This window comes from Salvelinus fontinalis, chromosome 31, assembly GCF_029448725.1.
Source record: "Salvelinus fontinalis isolate EN_2023a chromosome 31, ASM2944872v1, whole genome shotgun sequence".
In the NCBI taxonomy this organism is placed as follows: Eukaryota; Metazoa; Chordata; class Actinopteri; order Salmoniformes; family Salmonidae; genus Salvelinus; species Salvelinus fontinalis.
In genome coordinates, this window is record NC_074695.1 from 14,611,912 (window position 1) to 14,633,040 (window position 21,129).

At 49.2% G+C, this 21,129-nt stretch overlaps 1 protein-coding gene across 1 annotated transcript in view; it reads left to right on the forward strand.

Moving 5' to 3' along the window:
• Positions 1 to 21,129, forward strand: part of LOC129829619 (disco-interacting protein 2 homolog B-A-like) — a 151,651-nt gene that overhangs the window by 46,602 nt on the left and 83,920 nt on the right. The window contains exons 2-3 of the mRNA XM_055891417.1: positions 12,760 to 12,831; positions 15,901 to 16,071. Of these exons, the coding sequence (XP_055747392.1) occupies positions 12,760 to 12,831; positions 15,901 to 16,071 (243 nt within the window). The remainder of the gene's footprint in view (positions 1 to 12,759; positions 12,832 to 15,900; positions 16,072 to 21,129) is intronic.

Genomic DNA, 21,129 nt, shown 5'->3' on the forward strand with positions numbered 1-21,129 from the left:
GTGCTGAGGGTGTCAGGTTCTTGTCCGGTTCTGGCATTTAGGTCGCCACTGTAAGGTACTGGGTGTCGGGAGTGTGAAGTCAGGCGCAGGAAAACAGAGAGTTCCATATAATGCTCTTTTAATGCATTCACGGTGAACCACGGCCACCCCACTAAACATTGGGTGCTCAAAATAAACTGCCCCAGACATGGGGAACGAAAACAGTTCCAGCACTATACACGAACATAAACCAACACGTCTGAAACAAACACTAGGCTTACAATAATCAATCCCGCACAAAGAAACGGGCGGGCTGGCTGGCTAATAAAGCCCAACTAATTACAACAAACTCAAAACAGGTGTAATCAATAAGCACATAAGGAGAAAAGAATCAGTGGCAGCTAGTAGGCCGGTGACGACGACCGCCGAGCGCCACCCGAACGGGAAGCGGAGCCTGCTTCGGTCGGAGTCGTGACAGCCACAGACTAGTATGTGTCCCTGGGCCTGGAAATGATTGATATCCCCCCCAGGATGGAGAAGCTGTCTTCATTAAAGTATGGGGATTCTAGTGGGGGGATATATGTAGCACACAGGAGGACATCTTTCTCTGTTAAGATCATTTCATTTTGAATTTCTATCCAAATGTAAAATGTTCCTGTTTTGATTAATTTAATGGAGTGAGTTAGGTCTGCTCTACACCAAAATTGGCATATCCCCTGAGTCCCTTCCATGTTTCACACCTTGTAGTTTGGTGGATGGGACCACCATCTCTCTGTAACCTAGAGGGCAACCAGTGGCTCCATCTCTTATATAACATGTTTCTTGTAGGATGACAATGTCTTTATTTCCAATTTCTTTGATGAAGTCCAAGTTCCTGCTCTTTAGGCCAAAGGCAGATGACCTCAGGCCTTGGATATTCCAGGATGAGATAGTGAAGGCTTTGTGTTCCATAAAGTGTCCAATGTTGTTGGTCGTGTGGTGTGACCTCAGGCCAGTAAGTGTGAGCAGAGCCTGCTGAGCATCTGGTACATGCCATTGGCTTGGGCTAGTGTAAGAGTGGGGGTTGGGCCTGTTTGCCCGCTCACGGCCTGGCAGTATGTGTGACTTCCATGTTGAGGCCCTCTTTGCGGGGGTGGGATGGGGTGAGCAGGAGGGGCATAGGTTTGATCTGAGGGGGCCTAAATGGGGTGTGGGGATGGTTAACTTGGGTGGGGGTATGGATGTGGCTGGTGGTATTGTGGTCTGGATGTAGGTCCTCTTGGCGTGGGTCCTCAATGTGTAGGTCCGGGTGGGGGGGGTGTGTCTCGCTGTTCTGGGCGGGGTGTCTATTGATCTGTTGCTCCTGTGTGAAGTGTTGGCTGCGTTTGAGAGCAATGTCCTTTAGATTCCAGGCGAAGGTGGGCAGTGCTGCCTTGCATGGGTGGACCTAGGGCTGGGCGAGGGGACGATAGAAAAACATCTATCGTTTCATATTATGCTCTATCATTTATTTTGTTGTCGCAAATCACACTCTATACGGCAATATTTGTAGTCAATTGGACAACGGTTTGCGTGGAAATTTGCAACACAAACAAACATGGAGGAGAGTGAACGTGACACAGAGCACGGAGACACGGAGCTCGTACCTTAAAGAGGGGCTACTTCGGTCGCATGGACGTGGTTTGGGAATGAAAAGTCTGACCGGGACCAGAAAACCGTCCTCTGCAAAATATGCCGCAGGGCGGTCCCGACAACAGACTCAAACACCACTAACCTCTTACCACCTACGCAAGAATCATGTGAAACAGAACGGAGAGAGAATCTACGCATGAGACCCAAAGAAGTACAGTCGAGTGCTCAAAACAAACCCCCGACTCAGACGTTGCAAGAGGCTTTTGCCCGCGGCACACCATATGGCAAAGAACCATGAAGATGGAAGGAGATAACAGCTGCCGTTACAACTTACATCTGCAAAGACATGGCCCCAATTCACACGGTCGAGAAACGGGGGTTTGGTGAGTTGGTGCTAACACTCGACCCAAGGTACCAAATGCAAATTGATATGTGACACGTATTAATGCCAAAATAACATGCGAAACAGGCAAGCCCCCATATATCGTTTTTTGGCCTATATTTATTTAGTTTGCAGCTATAGTTGAAGTGTTTTCTATTTACCATTTTAGATTTTGTTACATGCTTAATTGAAAATTTGCACAGGTTCTAAATGAAATAAACAATAAAATATGAGTAAGTACCTTTTTATTTGTTGAGTATAATTCAAAATGTAATAAGAAATAGGCCTTTGCATGTGGTCATTTTATATATTTATTCATTGAATTGACAGAAAATGTGATATATTGTGATATGTATTGTTATCGGGATATGAAACGACCTATATTGGGATATGAGATTTTGGCCATATCGCCCAGCCCTAGGTGGACCTGGTCACAAAGGCTGTTCAAGTCCAGGGTGGAGTGGTGGGCCAGGTAAACATTTGGTTTTGAGGCACAGTCACGGGAAATACTTGCGTTTACCCGCTGTATGGTAGCAGTCTTTTCGTGGTAGCAGGGTGGATATAACCACTTGTGCATTGGGGAAAGTAGGAGAAGCTTTTTCAATCACTCCCTTCAGTGCTGTGGCCACCATTTCCTGCTGTGTTCTCAGGTCGTTTGTGCCTGTGTGTGTTATGTTGCTGGGTGACCCTAGTAGGTCTTCAGACAGAAGGTCTAGGGCACGCTGGGTGTTTGGACACCAGAGTTTAGACACACTGTGTTTTCTTGTATATATTCCCCATTTTAGTCCATGAGGAGTACAATCTGTGTCTTGTGTATGTGGGGGGATTGGGGGGGATTGTCAGGGTGGCTGACAGGGGGGGTACTCAGAGGGGGTGAGATCCCCTGGGCTTGGGGTTCTTCATTTGTCTGTTCTGCTGTGATGTTGGCGTGGTCTGGGTTGGACTGTTCTGCTGGGGTGTCGAGACTTTTGTCGGGTGCTGAGGTGGGCTGTTCTGCTGGGGTGTCGAGACTTTTGTCGGGTGCTGAGGTGGGCTGTTCTGCTGGCTTCTCTGCGGCGTTGGCCACCTCTCTAGTGGGTTGTTCTCTGTCACACGCCATCCCCCTCACCCTCTCCTCCAGCAGTCTGATCCTCTCCTCCATCCCCCTCACCCTCTCCTCCAGCAGTCTGATCCTCTCCTCTAGTGCTCTGTTCTTCTTCTGCTCTTGCTTTTTATATTGTTGAAGTTGTCTAACCACAGTCCAGAGTGCAGGTATGTCTCTCTCCACCTCCAGCTCTCCGGGTCTGGTTAAGGGGGTGTTGTTGTGCTGGACTGTTGTCTGGGTCTGTGCTAACTGGAGTGTGTTCACCTGCTGTTCCAGCTTACCTCCAGCTGGGTGAATGTATCCTTCATTTCAATGAGGGGGTAGTACTCTGTCCTGGGAGGTTGACTTTCCGCTTGGGGTTGTTCACCTGTGGGGTTGTATAATGAAGAGGTCTGGTTTGACCTGCTCGGGGTGGGGGTATCTTTCTCAAGGGAGGGCTTCTCCTGCCGGGCTAATTCTTTGATTAGGTGAAAGTCCAGCTGAAACTGTTTGGGGTTGCCCTGTAGCAATACTGTTCCAGACTTATAGAGATTTATATTAGCTGACTCAGAGTCCTCGTTGTCTAGTATCCTGATTCTCCACCCCTCGGTAACATCCCCCCTCTTAACAGAGGGGTAGTGTGCCCTGCCAGGGATGGTCTGTGTGGAAGATGAGGTTGCTGATGTTCCCATTTTTATAATAGTCAGCAAAAAGTGTCTCTTGATTTTCCATAAAAAGCTTCATTTTGTGCTCTTTTCGTGTTTTATCATTCTTTACATGCACAGTGTACTGTATGTTAATTACCTCAGAACAGCTGGAGGCAGCTTCTAAGGCCTCTCCATTTGGTTGGAGTAGACTGTTCGACTCTCTCTCTCTTCCTCCCTCTCTCTCTCTTCCTCCCTCTCTCTCTTCCTCCCTCTCTCTCTCCTCCTCCCCCCTCCCTCTCCTCCTCCCTCTCTCTCTCCTCCTCCCCCCCCCTCCCCCCCTCTATCCTGTCCTTCTCCTCCTCCTCCCTCTCTATCCTGCCCCCCCCCCCTACTCCTCCCCCCTCTATCCTGTCCCCCCCCCTCTCCTCCCCCCTCTATCCTGTCCCCCCCCCTCTCCTCCCCCCTCTATCCTGTCCCTCTCCTCCTCCCCCCTCTATCCTGTCCCTCTCCTCCTCCCCCCTCTATCCTGTCCCTCTCCTCCTCCCCCCTATATCCTGTCCCTCTCCTCCTCCCCCCTCTATCCTGTCCCTCTCCTCCTCCCCCCTCTATCCTGTCCCTCTCCTCCTCCCCCCTCTATCCTGTCCCTCTCCTCCTCCCCCCTCTATCCTGTCCCTCTCCTCCTCCCCCCTCTATCCTGTCCCTCTCCTCCTCCCCCCTCTATCCTGTCCCTCTCCTCCTCCCCCCTCTATCCTGTCCCTCTCCTCCTCCCCCCTCTATCCTGTCCCTCTCCTCCTCCCCCCTCTATCCTGTCCCTCTCCTCCTCTCCCCTCTATCCTGTCCCTCTCCTCCTCCCCCTCTATCCTGTCCCTCTCCTCCTCCCCCCCTCTCCTCCTCCCCCCTCTATCCTGTCCCTCTCCTCCTCCCCCCTCTATCCTGTCCCTCTCCTCCTCCCCCTCTATCCTGTCCCTCTCCTCCTCCCCCTCTATCCTGTCCCTCTCCTCCTCCCCCCCTCTCCTCCCTCTCCCCTCTATCCTGTCCCTCTCCTCCTCCCCCTCTATCCTGTCCCTCTCCTCCTCCCCCCCTCTCCTCCCTCTCCCCTCTATCCTGTCCCTCTCCTCCTCCCCCTCTATCCTGTCCCTCTCCTCCTCCCCCTCTATCCTGTCCCTCTCCTGCTCCCCCCTCTATCCTGTCCCTCTCCTGCTCCCCCCTCTATCCTGTCCCTCTCCTCCTCCCCCTCTATCCTGTCCCTCTCCTCCTCCCCCTCTATCCTGTCCCTCTCCTCCTCCTCCCTCTCCCCTCTATCCTGTCCCTCTCCTCCTCCCCCCTCTATCCTGTCCCTCTCCTCCTCCCCCCTCTATCCTGTCCCTCTCCTCCTCCCCCCTCTATCCTGTCCCTCTCCTCCTCCCCCCTCTATCCTGTCCCTCTCCTCCTCCCCCCTCTATCCTGTCCCTCTCCTCCTCCCCCCTCTATCCTGTCCCTCTCCTCCTCCCCCCTCTATCCTGTCCCTCTCCTCCTCCCCCCTCTATCCTGTCCCTCTCCTCCTCCCCCCTCTATCCTGTCCCTCTCCTCCTCCCCCCTCTATCCTGTCCCTCTCCTCCTCCCCCCTCTATCCTGTCCCTCTCCTCCTCCCCCCCTCTCCTCCCTCTCCCCTCTATCCTCTCTCCTCCCTCTCCCCTCTATCCTGTCCCTCTCCTCCTCCCCCCTCTATCCTGTCCCTCTCCTCCTCCCCCCTCTATCCTGTCCCTCTCCTCCTCCCCCCTCTATCCTGTCCCTCTACTCCTCCCCCCCTCTCCTCCTCCCCCCTCTATCCTGTCCCTCTCCTGCTCCCCCCTCTATCCTGTCCCTCTCCTGCTCCCCCCTCTATGCTGTCCCTCTCCTCCTCCTCCCTCTCCCCTCTATCCTGTCCCTCTCCTCCTCCCCCCTCTATCCTGTCCCTCTCATCCTCCCCCCTCTATCCTGTCCCTCTCCTCCTCCCCCCTCTATCCTGTCCCTCTCCTCCTCCCCCCTCTATCCTGTCCCTCTCCTCCTCCCCCCTCTATCCTGTCCCTCTCCTCCTCCCCCCTCTATCCTGTCCCTCTCCTCCTCCCCCCTCTATCCTGTCCCTCTCCTCCTCCCCCCTCTATCCTGTCCCTCTCCTCCTCCCCCCTCTATCCTGTCCCTCTCCTCCTCCCCCCTCTATCCTGTCCCTCTCCTGCTCCCCCCTCTATCCTGTCCCTCTCCTCCTCCTCCCTCTCCCCTCTATCCTGTCCCTCTCCTCCTCTCCCCTCTATCCTGTCCCTCTCCTCCTCCCCCCTCTATCCTGTCCCTCTCCTCCTCTCCCCTCTATCCTGTCCCTCTCCTCCTCCCCCCTCTATCCTGTCCCTCTCCTCCTCTCCCCTCTATCCTGTCCCTCTCCTCCTCCCCCCTCTATCCTGTCCCTCTCCTCCTCCCCCCTCTATCCTGTCCCTCTCCTCCTCCCCCCTCTATCCTGTCCCTCTCCTCCTCCCCCCTCTATCCTGTCCCTCTCCTCCTCCCCCCTCTATCCTGTCCCTCTCCTCCTCCCCCCTCTATCCTGTCCCTCTCCTCCTCCCCCCTCTATCCTGTCCCTCTCCTCCTCCCCCCTCTATCCTGTCCCTCTCCTCCTCCCCCCTCTATCCTGTCCCTCTCCTCCTCCCCCCTCTATCCTGTCCCTCTCCTCCTCCCCCCTCTATCCTGTCCCTCTCCTCCTCCCCCCTCTATCCTGTCCCTCTCCTCCTCCCCCCTCTATCCTGTCCCTCTCCTCCTCCCCCCTCTATCCTGTCCCTCTCCTCCTCCCCCCTCTATCCTGTCCCTCTCCTCCTCCCCCCTCTATCCTGTCCCTCTCCTCCTCCCCCATCTATCCTGTCCCTCTCCTCCTCCCCCCTCTATCCTGTCCCTCTCCTCCTCCCCCCTCTATCCTGTCCCTCTCCTCCTCCCCCCTCTATCCTGTCCCTCTCCTCCTCCCCCCTCTATCCTGTCCCTCTCCTCCTCCCCCCTCTATCCTGTCCCTCTCCTCCTCCCCCCTCTATCCTGTCCCTCTCCTCCTCCCCCCTCTATCCTGTCCCTCTCCTGCTCCCCCCTCTATCCTGTCCCTCTCCTCCTCCTCCCTCTCCCCTCTATCCTGTCCCTCTCCTCCTCTCCCCTCTATCCTGTCCCTCTCCTCCTCCCCCCTCTATCCTGTCCCTCTCCTCCTCTCCCCTCTATCCTGTCCCTCTCCTCCTCCCCCCTCTATCCTGTCCCTCTCCTCCTCCCCCCTCTATCCTGTCCCTCTCCTCCTCCCCCCTCTATCCTGTCCCTCTCCTCCTCCCCCCTCTATCCTGTCCCTCTCCTCCTCCCCCCTCTATCCTGTCCCTCTCCTCCTCCCCCCTCTATCCTGTCCCTCTCCTCCTCCCCCCTCTATCCTGTCCCTCTCCTCCTCCCCCCTCTATCCTGTCCCTCTCCTCCTCCCCCCTCTATCCTGTCCCTCTCCTCCTCCCCCCTCTATCCTGTCCCTCTCCTCCTCCCCCCTCTATCCTGTCCCTCTCCTCCTCCCCCCTCTATCCTGTCCCTCTCCTCCTCCCCCCTCTATCCTGTCCCTCTCCTCCTCCCCCCTCTATCCTGTCCCTCTCCTCCTCCCCCCTCTATCCTGTCCCTCTCCTCCTCCCCCCTCTATCCTGTCCCTCTCCTCCTCCCCCCTCTATCCTGTCCCTCTCCTCCTCCCCCCTCTATCCTGTCCCTCTCCTCCTCCCCCCTCTATCCTGTCCCTCTCCTCCTCCCCCCTCTATCCTGTCCCTCTCCTCCTCCCCCCTCTATCCTGTCCCTCTCCTCCTCCCCCCTCTATCCTGTCCCTCTCCTCCTCCCCCCTCTATCCTGTCCCTCTCCTCCTCTCCCCTCTATCCTGTCCCTCTCCTCCTCCCCCCTCTATCCTGTCCCTCTCCTCCTCTCCCCTCTATCCTGTCCCTCTCCTCCTCTCCACTCTATCCTGTCCCTCTCCTCCTCTCCACTCTATCCTGTCCCTCTCCTCCTCTCCACTCTATCCTGTCCCTCTCCTCCTCCCCCCTCTATCCTGTCCCTCTCCTCCTCCCCCCTCTATCCTGTCCCTCTCCTCCTCCCCCCTCTATCCTGTCCCTCTCCTCCTCCCCCCTCTATCCTGTCCCTCTCCTCCTCCCCCCTCTATCCTGTCCCTCTCCTCCTCCCCCCTCTATCCTGTCCCTCTCCTCCTCCCCCCTCTATCCTGTCCCTCTCCTCCTCCCCCCTCTATCCTGTCCCTCTCCTCCTCCCCCCTCTATCCTGTCCCTCTCTCTTTCCATTGTTATTTGAAACACTGTGTTATGTTCTCTCTCTCACTTCCCTGACCAACACGTCTCTCTCATCACATGTTTATCTTCTTCTATTCTGAGCTGCCTGACACGGGGGGGAAGGCTCTGAGCTGCCTGACACAGGGGGGGGGGGGGAGGCACTTGTTGGCTTTGAAGGGCCACTTGTGCTCATGTGGGGTGGAGGGGGGGGGGTGTTCGGTGCAATGTGTGTAAGCCTTTCGACTTACCCCACTCCTGTCGCTCCCTGTGACGCTATCGCTGGTCCCACAAGGAGATATGTGTGTGTGGTTTTTGGGGGAGTTTAGGGAATGTGTGGATTTACTCTGTGCCGTAGTGGGAGTGTTGTTCAAGGCCAAACCCCCAAAGCTGACAGGACATAAGGTTTCAGAAGTGTATTATGATGTCTGAGTTTGGTTGAGTTTTTAAAGTCACTGCTCTAGGTACCTATACAGTCCCCTCCCTACACGGGGCGGATTCCCAGTCCCTACGCGGGGCGGATTCCCAGTCCCTACGCGGGGCGGATTCCCAGTCCCTACGCGGGGCTGATTCCCAGTCCCTACGCGGGGCGGATTCCCAGTCCCTACGCGGGGCGGATTCCCAGTCCCTACGCGGGGCGGATTCCCAGTCCCTACGCGGGGCGGATTCCCAGTCCCAACACTTCTATACACGATGTCCTCTGTCTCCCTCCTCATTTCATGTCTACCCCTGTCAATGAAACAGGAACAATACAGGGGGGAAGTGTGATGACTAGACAGAGACTTTAGAGTTGGTCTTCTGTCTAGGTCGTCTCGAGGTCCTGTGTCTTGATTGATGGCAGTGTTAGTGTGGTGACTGTGTGTCTTGTTGATTGATGTTAGTGTGGTGACTGTGTGTCTTGATTGATGGTAGTGTTCGTGTGGTGACTGTGTGTCTTGATTGATGGTAGTGTTCGTGTGGTGACTGTGTGTCTTGTTGATTGATGGTAGTGTTAGTGTGGTGACTGTGTGTCTTGTTGATTGATGGTAGTGTTAGTGTGGTGACTGTGTGTCTTGTTGATTGATGGTAGTGTTAGTGTGGTGACTGTGTGTCTTGTTGATTGATGGTAGTGTTAGTGTGGTGACTGTGTGTCTTGTTGATTGATGGTAGTGGTAGTGTGGTGACTGTGTCTTGTTGATTGATGGTAGTGTTAGTGTGGTGACTGTGTGTCTTGTTGATTGATGGTAGTGTTAGTGTGGTGACTGTGTGTCTTGTTGATTGATGGTAGTGTTAGTGTGGTGACTGTGTCTTGTTGATTGATGGTGGTGTGGTGACTGTGTCTTGTTGATTGATGTTAGTGTGGTGACTGTGTGTCTTGTTGATTGATGGTAGTGTTAGTGTGGTGACTGTGTGTCTTGTTGATTGATGGTAGTGTTAGTGTGGTGACTGTGTCTTGTTGATTGATGGTGGTGTGGTGACTGTGTCTTGTTGATTGATGTTAGTGTGGTGACTGTGTGTCTTGTTGATTGATGGTAGTGTTAGTGTGGTGACTGTGTGTCTTGTTGATTGATGGTAGTGTTAGTGTGGTGACTGTGTGTCTTGTTGATTGATGGTAGTGTTAGTGTGGTGACTGTGTCTTGTTGATTGATGGTGGTGTTAGTGTGGTGACTGTGTCTTGTTGATTGATGGTAGTGGTAGTGTGGTGACTGTGTGTCTTGTTGATTGATGGCAGTGTTAGTGTGGTGACTGTGTGTCTTGTTGATTGATGTTAGTGTGGTGACTGTGTGTCTTGTTGATTGATGGTAGTGTTAGTGTGGTGACTGTGTGTCTTGTTGATTGATGGTAGTGTTCGTGTGGTGACTGTGTGTCTTGTTGATTGATGGTAGTGTTAGTGTGGTGACTGTGTCTTGTTGATTGATGGTAGTGTTCGTGTGGTGACTGTGTGTCTTGTTGATTGATGGTAGTGTTAGTGTGGTGACTGTGTGTCTTGTTGATTGATGGTAGTGTTAGTGTGGTGACTGTGTGTCTTGTTGATTGATGGTAGTGTTAGTGTGGTGACTGTGTGTCTTGTTGATTGATGTTAGTGTGGTGACTGTGTGTCTTGTTGATTGATGGTAGTGTTAGTGTGGTGACTGTGTGTCTTGTTGATTGATGGTAGTGTGGTGACTGTGTGTCTTGTTGATTGATGGTAGTGTTAGTGTGGTGACTGTGTGTCTTGTTGATTGATGTTAGTGTGGTGACTGTGTCTTGTTGATTGATGGCAGTGTTAGTGTGGTGACTGTGTGTCTTGTTGATTGATGTTAGTGTGGTGACTGTGTGTCTTGTTGATTGATGGTAGTGTTAGTGTGGTGACTGTGTGTCTTGTTGATTGATGGTAGTGGTAGTGTGGTGACTGTGTCTTGTTGATTGATGGCAGTGTTAGTGTGGTGACTGTGTGTCTTGTTGATTGATGGTAGTGTTAGTGTGGTGACTGTGTGTCTTGTTGATTGATGGTAGTGTTAGTGTGGTGACTGTGTGTCTTGTTGATTGATGGTAGTGTTAGTGTGGTGACTGTGTGTCTTGTTGATTGATGGCAGTGTGGTGACTGTGTGTCTTGTTGATTGATGGTAGTGTTCGTGTGGTGACTGTGTGTCTTGTTGATTGATGGTAGTGTTCGTGTGGTGACTGTGTCTTGTTGATTGATGGTAGTGTTAGTGTGGTGACTGTGTCTTGTTGATTGATGGTAGTGTTAGTGTGGTGACTGTGTCTTGTTGATTGATGGTAGTGTTAGTGTGGTGACTGTGTGTCTTGTTGATTGATGGTAGTGTTAGTGTGGTGACTGTGTGTCTTGTTGATTGATGGTAGTGTTCGTGTGGTGACTGTGTGTCTTGTTGATTGATGGTAGTGTTAGTGTGGTGACTGTGTCTTGTTGATTGATGGTAGTGTTAGTGTGGTGACTGTGTGTCTTGTTGATTGATGGTAGTGTTAGTGTGGTGACTGTGTCTTGTTGATTGATGGTAGTGTTAGTGTGGTGACTGTGTGTCTTGTTGATTGATGGTAGTGTTAGTGTGGTGACTGTGTCTTGTTGATTGATGGTAGTGTTAGTGTGGTGACTGTGTGTCTTGTTGATTGATGGTAGTGTTAGTGTGGTGACTGTGTCTTGTTGATTGATGGTAGTGTTCGTGTGGTGACTGTGTGTCTTGTTGATTGATGGTAGTGTTAGTGTGGTGACTGTGTCTTGTTGATTGATGGTAGTGTTAGTGTGGTGACTGTGTGTCTTGTTGATTGATGGTAGTGTTAGTGTGGTGACTGTGTGTCTTGTTGATTGATGGTAGTGTTAGTGTGGTGACTGTGTGTCTTGTTGATTTGATGGTAGTGGTAGTGTGGTGACTGTGTGTCTTGTTGATTGATGGTAGTGTTCGTGTGGTGACTGTGTGTCTTGTTGATTGATGGTAGTGTTAGTGTGGTGACTGTGTGTCTTGTTGATTGATGGTAGTGTTAGTGTGGTGACTGTGTGTCTTGTTGATTGATGGTAGTGTTAGTGTGGTGACTGTGTGTCTTGTTGATTGATGGTAGTGTTAGTGTGGTGACTGTGTGTCTTGTTGATTGATGGTAGTGGTAGTGTGGTGACTGTGTGTCTTGTTGATTGATGGTAGTGGTAGTGTGGTGACTGTGTCTTGTTGATTGATGGTAGTGTTAGTGTGGTGACTGTGTGTCTTGTTGATTGATGGTAGTGTTAGTGTGGTGACTGTGTGTCTTGTTGATTGATGGTAGTGTTAGTGTGGTGACTGTGTGTCTTGTTGATTGATGGTGGTGTTAGTGTGGTGACTGTGTGTCTTGATTGATGGTAGTGTTCGTGTGGTGACTGTGTGTCTTGTTGATTGATGGTAGTGTTAGTGTGGTGACTGTGTGTCTTGTTGATTGATGGTAGTGTTAGTGTGGTGACTGTGTCTTGTTGATTGATGGTAGTGTTCGTGTGGTGACTGTGTGTCTTGTTGATTGATGGCGGTGGCAGTGTGGTGACTGTGTGTCTTGTTGATTGATGGTAGTGTTAGTGTGGTGACTGTGTGTCTTGTTGATTGATGTTAGTGTGGTGACTGTGTGTCTTGTTGATTGATGGTAGTGTTCGTGTGGTGACTGTGTCTTGTTGATTGATGGTAGTGTTAGTGTGGTGACTGTGTCTTGTTGATTGATGGTAGTGTTCGTGTGGTGACTGTGTGTCTTGTTGATTGATGGTAGTGGTAGTGTGGTGACTGTGTGTCTTGTTGATTGATGGTAGTGTTAGTGTGGTGACTGTGTGTCTTGTTGATTGATGGTAGTGTTAGTGTGGTGACTGTGTGTCTTGTTGATTGATGGTAGTGTTAGTGTGGTGACTGTGTGTCTTGTTGATTGATGGTAGTGTGGTGACTGTGTGTCTTGTTGATTGATGGTAGTGTTCGTGTGGTGACTGTGTGTCTTGTTGATTGATGGCAGTGTTAGTGTGGTGACTGTGTGTCTTGTTGATTGATGGTAGTGTTAGTGTGGTGACTGTGTGTCTTGTTGATTGATGGTAGTGTTCGTGTGGTGACTGTGTGTCTTGTTGATTGATGGTAGTGTTAGTGTGGTGACTGTGTGTCTTGTTGATTGATGGTAGTGTTAGTGTGGTGACTGTGTGTCTTGTTGATTGATGGCGGTGTTCGTGTGGTGACTGTGTGTCTTGTTGATTGATGGTAGTGTTCGTGTGGTGACTGTGTGTCTTGTTGATTGATGTTAGTGTGGTGACTGTGTGTCTTGTTGATTGATGGCGGTGGCAGTGTGGTGACTGACTAATGTGTGTGTATCGTGTTCTTTTCTCTTCTTCTCTGCTAGGTGACATCACACAGAAGGGCTATGAGAAGAAACGAACCAAGCTGCTGGGCCCCTTCCTCCCTCAGATCACCAGTAAGACACATTTCTTCCTCCTCCTCTTCATCCTTTCATCTTCCTCTTCCTCCTTCAGATCACCAGTAAGACACATTTCTTCCTCCCCCTCTTCCTCCTTTCATCTTCCTCTTCCTCCCGCAGATCACCAGTAAGACACATTTCTTCCTCCTCCTCTTCCTCCTTTCATCTTCCTCTTCCTCCCTTAGATCATCAGTTTGTAGTTTATCTATCTCTTATACTTTCCGTCTTATTCCTTCTCCTTCTCATCTTTCACTTCCTTCCTCTTCTCCTCTTCTTTCTCCTCTTCTTTCTCCTCTTCTTTCTCCTCTTCTTTCTCCTCTTCTTTCTCCTCTTCCTTCTTCTCTCTTCTTGTCTCTACTTCTCTTTCTTCTCTTCTTCTCTCTCCTCTTCCTTCTCCTATTCCCTCTTTATTCTCCTCTTCTACTCTGACTCCTCTTGACATTTATAATCCATGTGTCTCCTTACTGGGGCAGGTGACATAGAAGCATAGAGTTTTCAGCCTAACCCCAGACTCCAACACATGCCTTTTCAATTTAACTGACGCCAATGACCGAGCTCATCAACTATGTCAGTTTTGCACCAACAAGTTAAATCAAATCACATTTATTTATAAATCCCTTCTTACATCAGCTGATATCTCAAAGTGCTGTACAGAAACCCAGCCTAAAACCCCAAACAGCAAGCAATGCAAGTGTAGAAGCACGGTGGCTAGGAAAAACTCCTTAGAAAGGCCAGAACCTAGGAAGAAACCTAGAGAGGAACCAGGCTATGAGGGGTGGGCCAGTCCTCTTCTGGCTGTGCCGCGTGGAGATTATAACAGAACATGGCCAAGATGTTCAAATGTTCATAAATGACCAGCAGGGTCAAATAATAATAATCACAGTGGTTGTCAAGGGTGCAACAGGTCAGCACCTCAGGAGTAAATGTCAGTTGGCTTTTCATAGCCGAACATTCAAAGTTAGAGACAGCAGGTGCGGTAGAGAGAGAGAGTTGAAAACAGCAGGTCTGGGACAGGTAGCACGTCCAGTGAACAGGTCAGGGCTCCATAGCCGCAGGCAGAACAGTTGAAACTGGAGCAGCAGCACGGCCATGTGGACTGGGGACAGCAAGGAGTCATCAGGCCAGGTAGTCCTGAGGCATGGTCCTAGGGCTCAGGTCCTCCGAGAAGGAGAGAATTAGAGAGAGCATACTTAAATTCACACAGGACAGGAGAAATACTCCAGATATAACAGACGGACCCTAGCCCCCCGACACATAAACTAGTACAGCATTAATACTGGAGGATGAGACCGGAGGGGTCAGGAGACACTGTGGCCCCGTCCGACGATACCCCCGGACAGGGCCAAACAGGCAGGATATAACCCCACCCACTTTCCCAAAGCACAACCCCCACACCACTAGAGGGATATCTTCAACCACCAACTTACCATCCTGAGACAAGGCCGAGTATAGCCCACAAAGATCTCCCCACGGCACAACCCAAGGTAGGGGGGGGAACCCAGACAGGAAGATCACGTCAGTGACTCAACCCACTCAAGTGACGCACCCCTCTTAGGACGGCATGGAAGAGCACCAGTAAGCCAGTGACTCAGCCCCTGTAATAGGGTTTGAGGCAGAGAATCCCAGTGGAGAGAGGGGAACCGGCCAGGCAGAGACAGCAAGGGCAGCTCGTTGCTCCAGTGCCTTTCTGTTCACCTTCACACTCCTGGGCCAGACTACACTCAATCATAGGACCTACTGAAGAGATGAGTCTTCAATAAAGACTTAAAAGTCATTTTTATGGGAAAGAATGCAGAGAGAAACCAAAACTGTTCCACAAATAGTGTGTAGGCCTAATTGTACTGCCCCCCCCCCCCCCCCCCTCCATTAAGGTGACAGTGGACGTGATTGTTTTCCCAAATCTTTTCGACCTCCCTTGGTCTGTTCCAGTGGCGATGGGAGCGTTCATGGATCTCTGCTGCACTCTGGTGGTGGATGAAGAAACAGCATCATCATTACTCTAACTTTTATAATTTTTTGATTTTGACCGTTATTTAACTAGGCAAGTCCGTTAAGAACAAATTCTTATTTACAATGACTAACTCAAACATGTATTAAATGCAACTAGCCTAGTGTTCCTTGAACACTATTCACTTCAAACTTATTTTGTCCTTTTCCAATTTCTACGTATGGTAGTTAGTCACTAGCTGGGGTGTAGTCTACCATTGTTATCCCTCTTGCTCTAATCGGGTCAGTTTCAGTCAGTGCCCATGGAAAGCCCTGAGTCAGCCAACAGACTGCCACTGGAGGATGTCCATGGAAAGCCCTTAGTCAGCCAACAGACTGCCACTGGAGGATGTCCATGGAAAGCCCTGAGTCGGCCAACAGACTGCCACTGGAGGATGTCCATGGAAAGCCCTGAGTCGGCCAACAGACTGCCACTGGAGGATGTCCATGGAAAGCCCTGAGTCAGCCAACAGACTGCCACTGGAGGATGTCCATGGAAAGCCCTGAGTCAGCCAACAGACTGCCACTGGAGGATGTCCATGGAAAGCCCTGAGTCAGCCAACAGACTGCCACTGGAGGATGTCCATGTCCACTGTGTGTCAGTTTGTGGTGTGGCCAAATAAAATCCTGTCTACTGGGGAACCCTGCTCTAGTATTTTACATATCAAACGATTGCTTAATTACCTGGAAAATAACTCCAGGAAAATCCCAAGTTTCGGTGGCGATGTGGAACGCGGGCGGTGTGGAACGCGGGCGGTGTGGAACGCGGGCGGTGTGGAACGCGGGCGGTGTGGAACGCGGGCGGTGTGGAACGCGGGCGGTGTGGAACGCGGGCGGTGTGGAACGCGGGCGGTGTGGAACGCGGGCGGTGTGGAACGCGGGCGGTGTGGAACGCGGGCGGTGTGGAACGCGGGCGATGTGCTCTGGTTGTCAGAGCTGGCATTTGAATGCTTTGAACCTGAAAGGTCACCTCCTGCTTGTTCTGTCTGCGCCTCGGAGCCTTCATCTCCTTTGTGTGTGTGTGTGTGTGTGTCTGTGTGTGTTAGAGCCAGGTGCTGACCATCCTCTCTCTCGGTCCAGGTGTGGTGCTGGCTCTCCCAGACATCCAGCAGCAGGCGTCCTCTGGCCCAACCAGTGGTGAACCCAGCCGTGACTGTAGCCCTGCCAGTCCTGAGGCCCCTGGCCCCTCGTCTTCCTCTGGGGGGCGCAGAAACCGCAGCGGTGGGGCCAGGGACGACCGTTACAGATCAGGTACAGAGAGAGAGACACACACACACACACACAATCATACAATCCTTTTGGAGCTCACTCTATCTACCTCCATCACTCCAGTATCCCTGCACATTGTCAACATGGTACTGAACTGACCCTGTATATAGTATGATTACCCCTATACATATCTACCTCCATCACTCCAGTATTCCTGCACATTGTCAACATGGTACTGGAACTGACCCTGTATATAGTATGATTACCCCTATACATATCTACCTCCATCACTCCAGTATCCCTGCACATTGTCAACATGGTACTGAACTGACCCTGTATATAGTATGATTACCCCTATACATATCTACCTCCATCACTCCAGTATCCCTGCACATTGTCAACATGGTACTGAACTGACCCTGTATATAGTATGATTACCCCTTTACATATCTACCTCCATCACTCCAGTATCCCTGCACATTGTCAACATGGTACTGAACTCACCCTGTATATAGTATGATTACCCCTATACATATCTACCTCCATCACTCCAGTATCCCTGCACATTGTCAACATGGTACTGAACTCACCCTGTATATAGTATGATTACCCCTATACATATCTACCTCCATCACTCCAGTATTCCTGCACATTGTCAACATGGTACTGAACTCATCCTGTATATAGTATGATTACCCCTATACATATCTACCTCCATCACTCCAGTATCCCTGCACATTGTCAACATGGTACTGAACTGACCCTGTATATAGTATGATTACCCCTATACATATCTACCTCCATCACTCCAGTATCCCTGCACATTGTCAACATGGTACTGAACTGACCCTGTATATAGTATGATTACCCCTATACATATCTACCTCCATCACTCCAGTATTCCTGCACATTGTCAACATGGTACTGAACTGACCCTGTATATAGTATGATTACCCCTATACATATCTACCTCCATCACTCCAGTATTCCTGCACATTGTCAACATGGTACTAAACTCACCCTGTATATAGTATGATTACCCCTATACATATCTACCTCCATCACTCCAGTATCCCTGCACATTGTCAACATGGTACTGGAACTGACCCTGTATATAGTATGATTACCCCTATTCATATCTACCTCCATCACTCCAGTATCCCTGCACATTGTCAACATGGTACTGAACTGACCCTGTATATAGTATGATTACCCCTATACATATCTACCTCTATCACTCCAGTATCCCTGCACATTGTCAACATGGTACTGAACTGACCCTGTATATAGTATGATTACCCCTATACATATCTACCTCCATCACTCCAGTATTCCTGCACATTGTCAACATGGTACTGAACTCATCCTGTATATAGTATGATTACCCCTATACATATCTACCTCCATCACTCCAGTATCCCTGCACATTGTCAACATGGTACTGAACTGACCCTGTATATAGTATGATTACCCCTATACATATCTACCTCCATCACTCCAGTATTCCTGCACATTGTCAACATGGTACTAAACTCACCCTGTATATAGTATGATTACCCCTATACATATCTACCTCCATCACTCCAGTATCCCTGCACATTGTCAACATGGTACTGAACTGACCCTGTATATAGTATGATTACCCCTATACATATCTACCTCTATCACTCCAGTATCCCTGCACATTGTCAACATGGTACTGAACTGACCCTGTATATAGTATGATTACCCCTATACATATCTACCTCCATCACTCCAGTATCCCTGCACATTGTCAACATGGTACTGAACTCACCCTGTATATAGTATGATTACCCCTATACATATCTACCTCTATCACTCCAGTATCCCTGCACATTGTCAACATGGTACTGAACTCACCCTGTATATAGTATGATTACCCCTATACATATCTACCTCTATCACTCCAGTATCCCTGCACATTGTCAACATGGTACTGAACTGACCCTGTATATAGTATGATTACCCCTATACATATCTACCTCCATCACTCCAGTATTCCTGCACATTGTCAACATGGTACTAAACTCACCCTGTATATAGTATGATTACCCCTATACATATCTACCTCCATCACTCCAGTATCCCTGCACATTGTCAACATGGTACTGAACTCACCCTGTATATAGTATGATTACCCCTATACATATCTACCTCCATCACTCCAGTATTCCTGCACATTGTCAACATGGTACTGAACTCATCCTGTATATAGTATGATTACCCCTATACATATCTACCTCCATCACTCCAGTATCCCTGCACATTGTCAACATGGTACTGAACTGACCCTGTATATAGTATGATTACCCCTATACATATCTACCTCCATCACTCCAGTATCCCTGCACATTGTCAACATGGTACTGAACTGACCCTGTATATAGTATGATTACCCCTATACATATCTACCTCCATCACTCCAGTATTCCTGCACATTGTCAACATGGTACTGAACTGACCCTGTATATAGTATGATTACCCCTATACATATCTACCTCCATCACTCCAGTATTCCTGCACATTGTCAACATGGTACTAAACTCACCCTGTATATAGTATGATTACCCCTATACATATCTACCTCCATCACTCCAGTATCCCTGCACATTGTCAACATGGTACTGGAACTGACCCTGTATATAGTATGATTACCCCTATTCATATCTACCTCCATCACTCCAGTATCCCTGCACATTGTCAACATGGTACTGAACTGACCCTGTATATAGTATGATTACCCCTATACATATCTACCTCTATCACTCCAGTATCCCTGCACATTGTCAACATGGTACTGAACTGACCCTGTATATAGTATGATTACCCCTATACATATCTACCTCCATCACTCCAGTATTCCTGCACATTGTCAACATGGTACTGAACTCATCCTGTATATAGTATGATTACCCCTATACATATCTACCTCCATCACTCCAGTATCCCTGCACATTGTCAACATGGTACTGAACTGACCCTGTATATAGTATGATTACCCCTATACATATCTACCTCTATCACTCCAGTATCCCTGCACATTGTCAACATGGTACTGAACTGACCCTGTATATAGTATGATTACCCCTATACATATCTACCTCCATCACTCCAGTATCCCTGCACATTGTCAACATGGTACTGAACTCACCCTGTATATAGTATGATTACCCCTATACATATCTACCTCTATCACTCCAGTATCCCTGCACATTGTCAACATGGTACTGAACTCACCCTGTATATAGTATGATTACCCCTATACATATCTACCTCTATCACTCCAGTATCCCTGCACATTGTCAACATGGTACTGAACTGACCCTGTATATAGTATGATTACCCCTATACATATCTACCTCCATCACTCCAGTATTCCTGCACATTGTCAACATGGTACTAAACTCACCCTGTATATAGTATGATTACCCCTATACATATCTACCTCCATCACTCCAGTATCCCTGCACATTGTCAACATGGTACTGAACTGACCCTGTATATAGTATGATTACCCCTATACATATCTACCTCTATCACTCCAGTATCCCTGCACATTGTCAACATGGTACTGAACTGACCCTGTATATAGTATGATTACCCCTATACATATCTACCTCCATCACTCCAGTATTCCTGCACATTGTCAACATGGTACTGAACTGACCCTGTATATAGTATGATTACCCCTATACATATCTACCTCTATCACTCCAGTATTCCTGCACATTGTCAACATGGTACTGAACTCACCCTGTATATAGTATGATTACCCCTATACATATCTACCTCCATCACTCCAGTATCCCTGCACATTGTCAACATGGTACTGAACTCACCCTGTATATAGTATGATTACCCCTATACATATCTACCTCCATCACTCCAGTATCCCTGCACATTGTCAACATGGTACTGAACTGACCCTGTATATAGTATGATTACCCCTATACATATCTACCTCCATCACTCCAGTATCCCTGCACATTGTCAACATGGTACTGAACTCACCCTGTATATAGTATGATTACCCCTATACATATCTACCTCTATCACTCCAGTATCCCTGCACATTGTCAACATGGTACTGAACTCACCCTGTATATAGTATGATTACCCCTATACATATCTACCTCTATCACTCCAGTATCCCTGCACATTGTCAACATGGTACTGAACTGACCCTGTATATAGTATGATTACCCCTATACATATCTACCTCCATCACTCCAGTATTCCTGCACATTGTCAACATGGTACTGGAACTGACCCTGTATATAGTATGATTACCCCTATACATATCTACCTCCATCACTCCAGTATCCCTGCACATTGTCAACATGGTACTGGAACTGACCCTGTATATAGTATGATTACCCCTATACATATCTACCTCCATCACTCCAGTATTCCTGCACATTGTCAACATGGTACTGAACTCACCCTGTTAATTTACTTCTCCTGTTATTTTTTATTTCTTTGTGTTTTTGTTCTACTTTATGTTATTTTTAGATCTACATCGATATTGATTACTGCCTTGTTGGGTTTAGAGCTAGCAAGAAAGGCAGTTTACTGTACTTGTGAACGTGACATTACCTTGAAACATATTTCGATTCATGTTTCGAAAACTGGCCATTCATTATTAAGCAGGAAACAATCCACAATCTACAGAGGAAATGACATCCAACAACAACAACAACACACTGAACACACACACACATACATACACACTGAACACACACACACATACATACACACTGAACACATACATACATACACACTGAACACACACACACATACATACACACTGAACACATACATACATACACACTGAACACATACATACACACTGAACACACACACACATACATACACACTGAACACACACACACATACATACACACTGAACACACACACACATACATACACACTGAACACACACACACATACATACACACTGAACACACACACACATACATACACACTGAACACACACACACATACACACACACATACACATGCTGAACACACACACACACACACACACATATGCTGAACACACACACACACACACACACA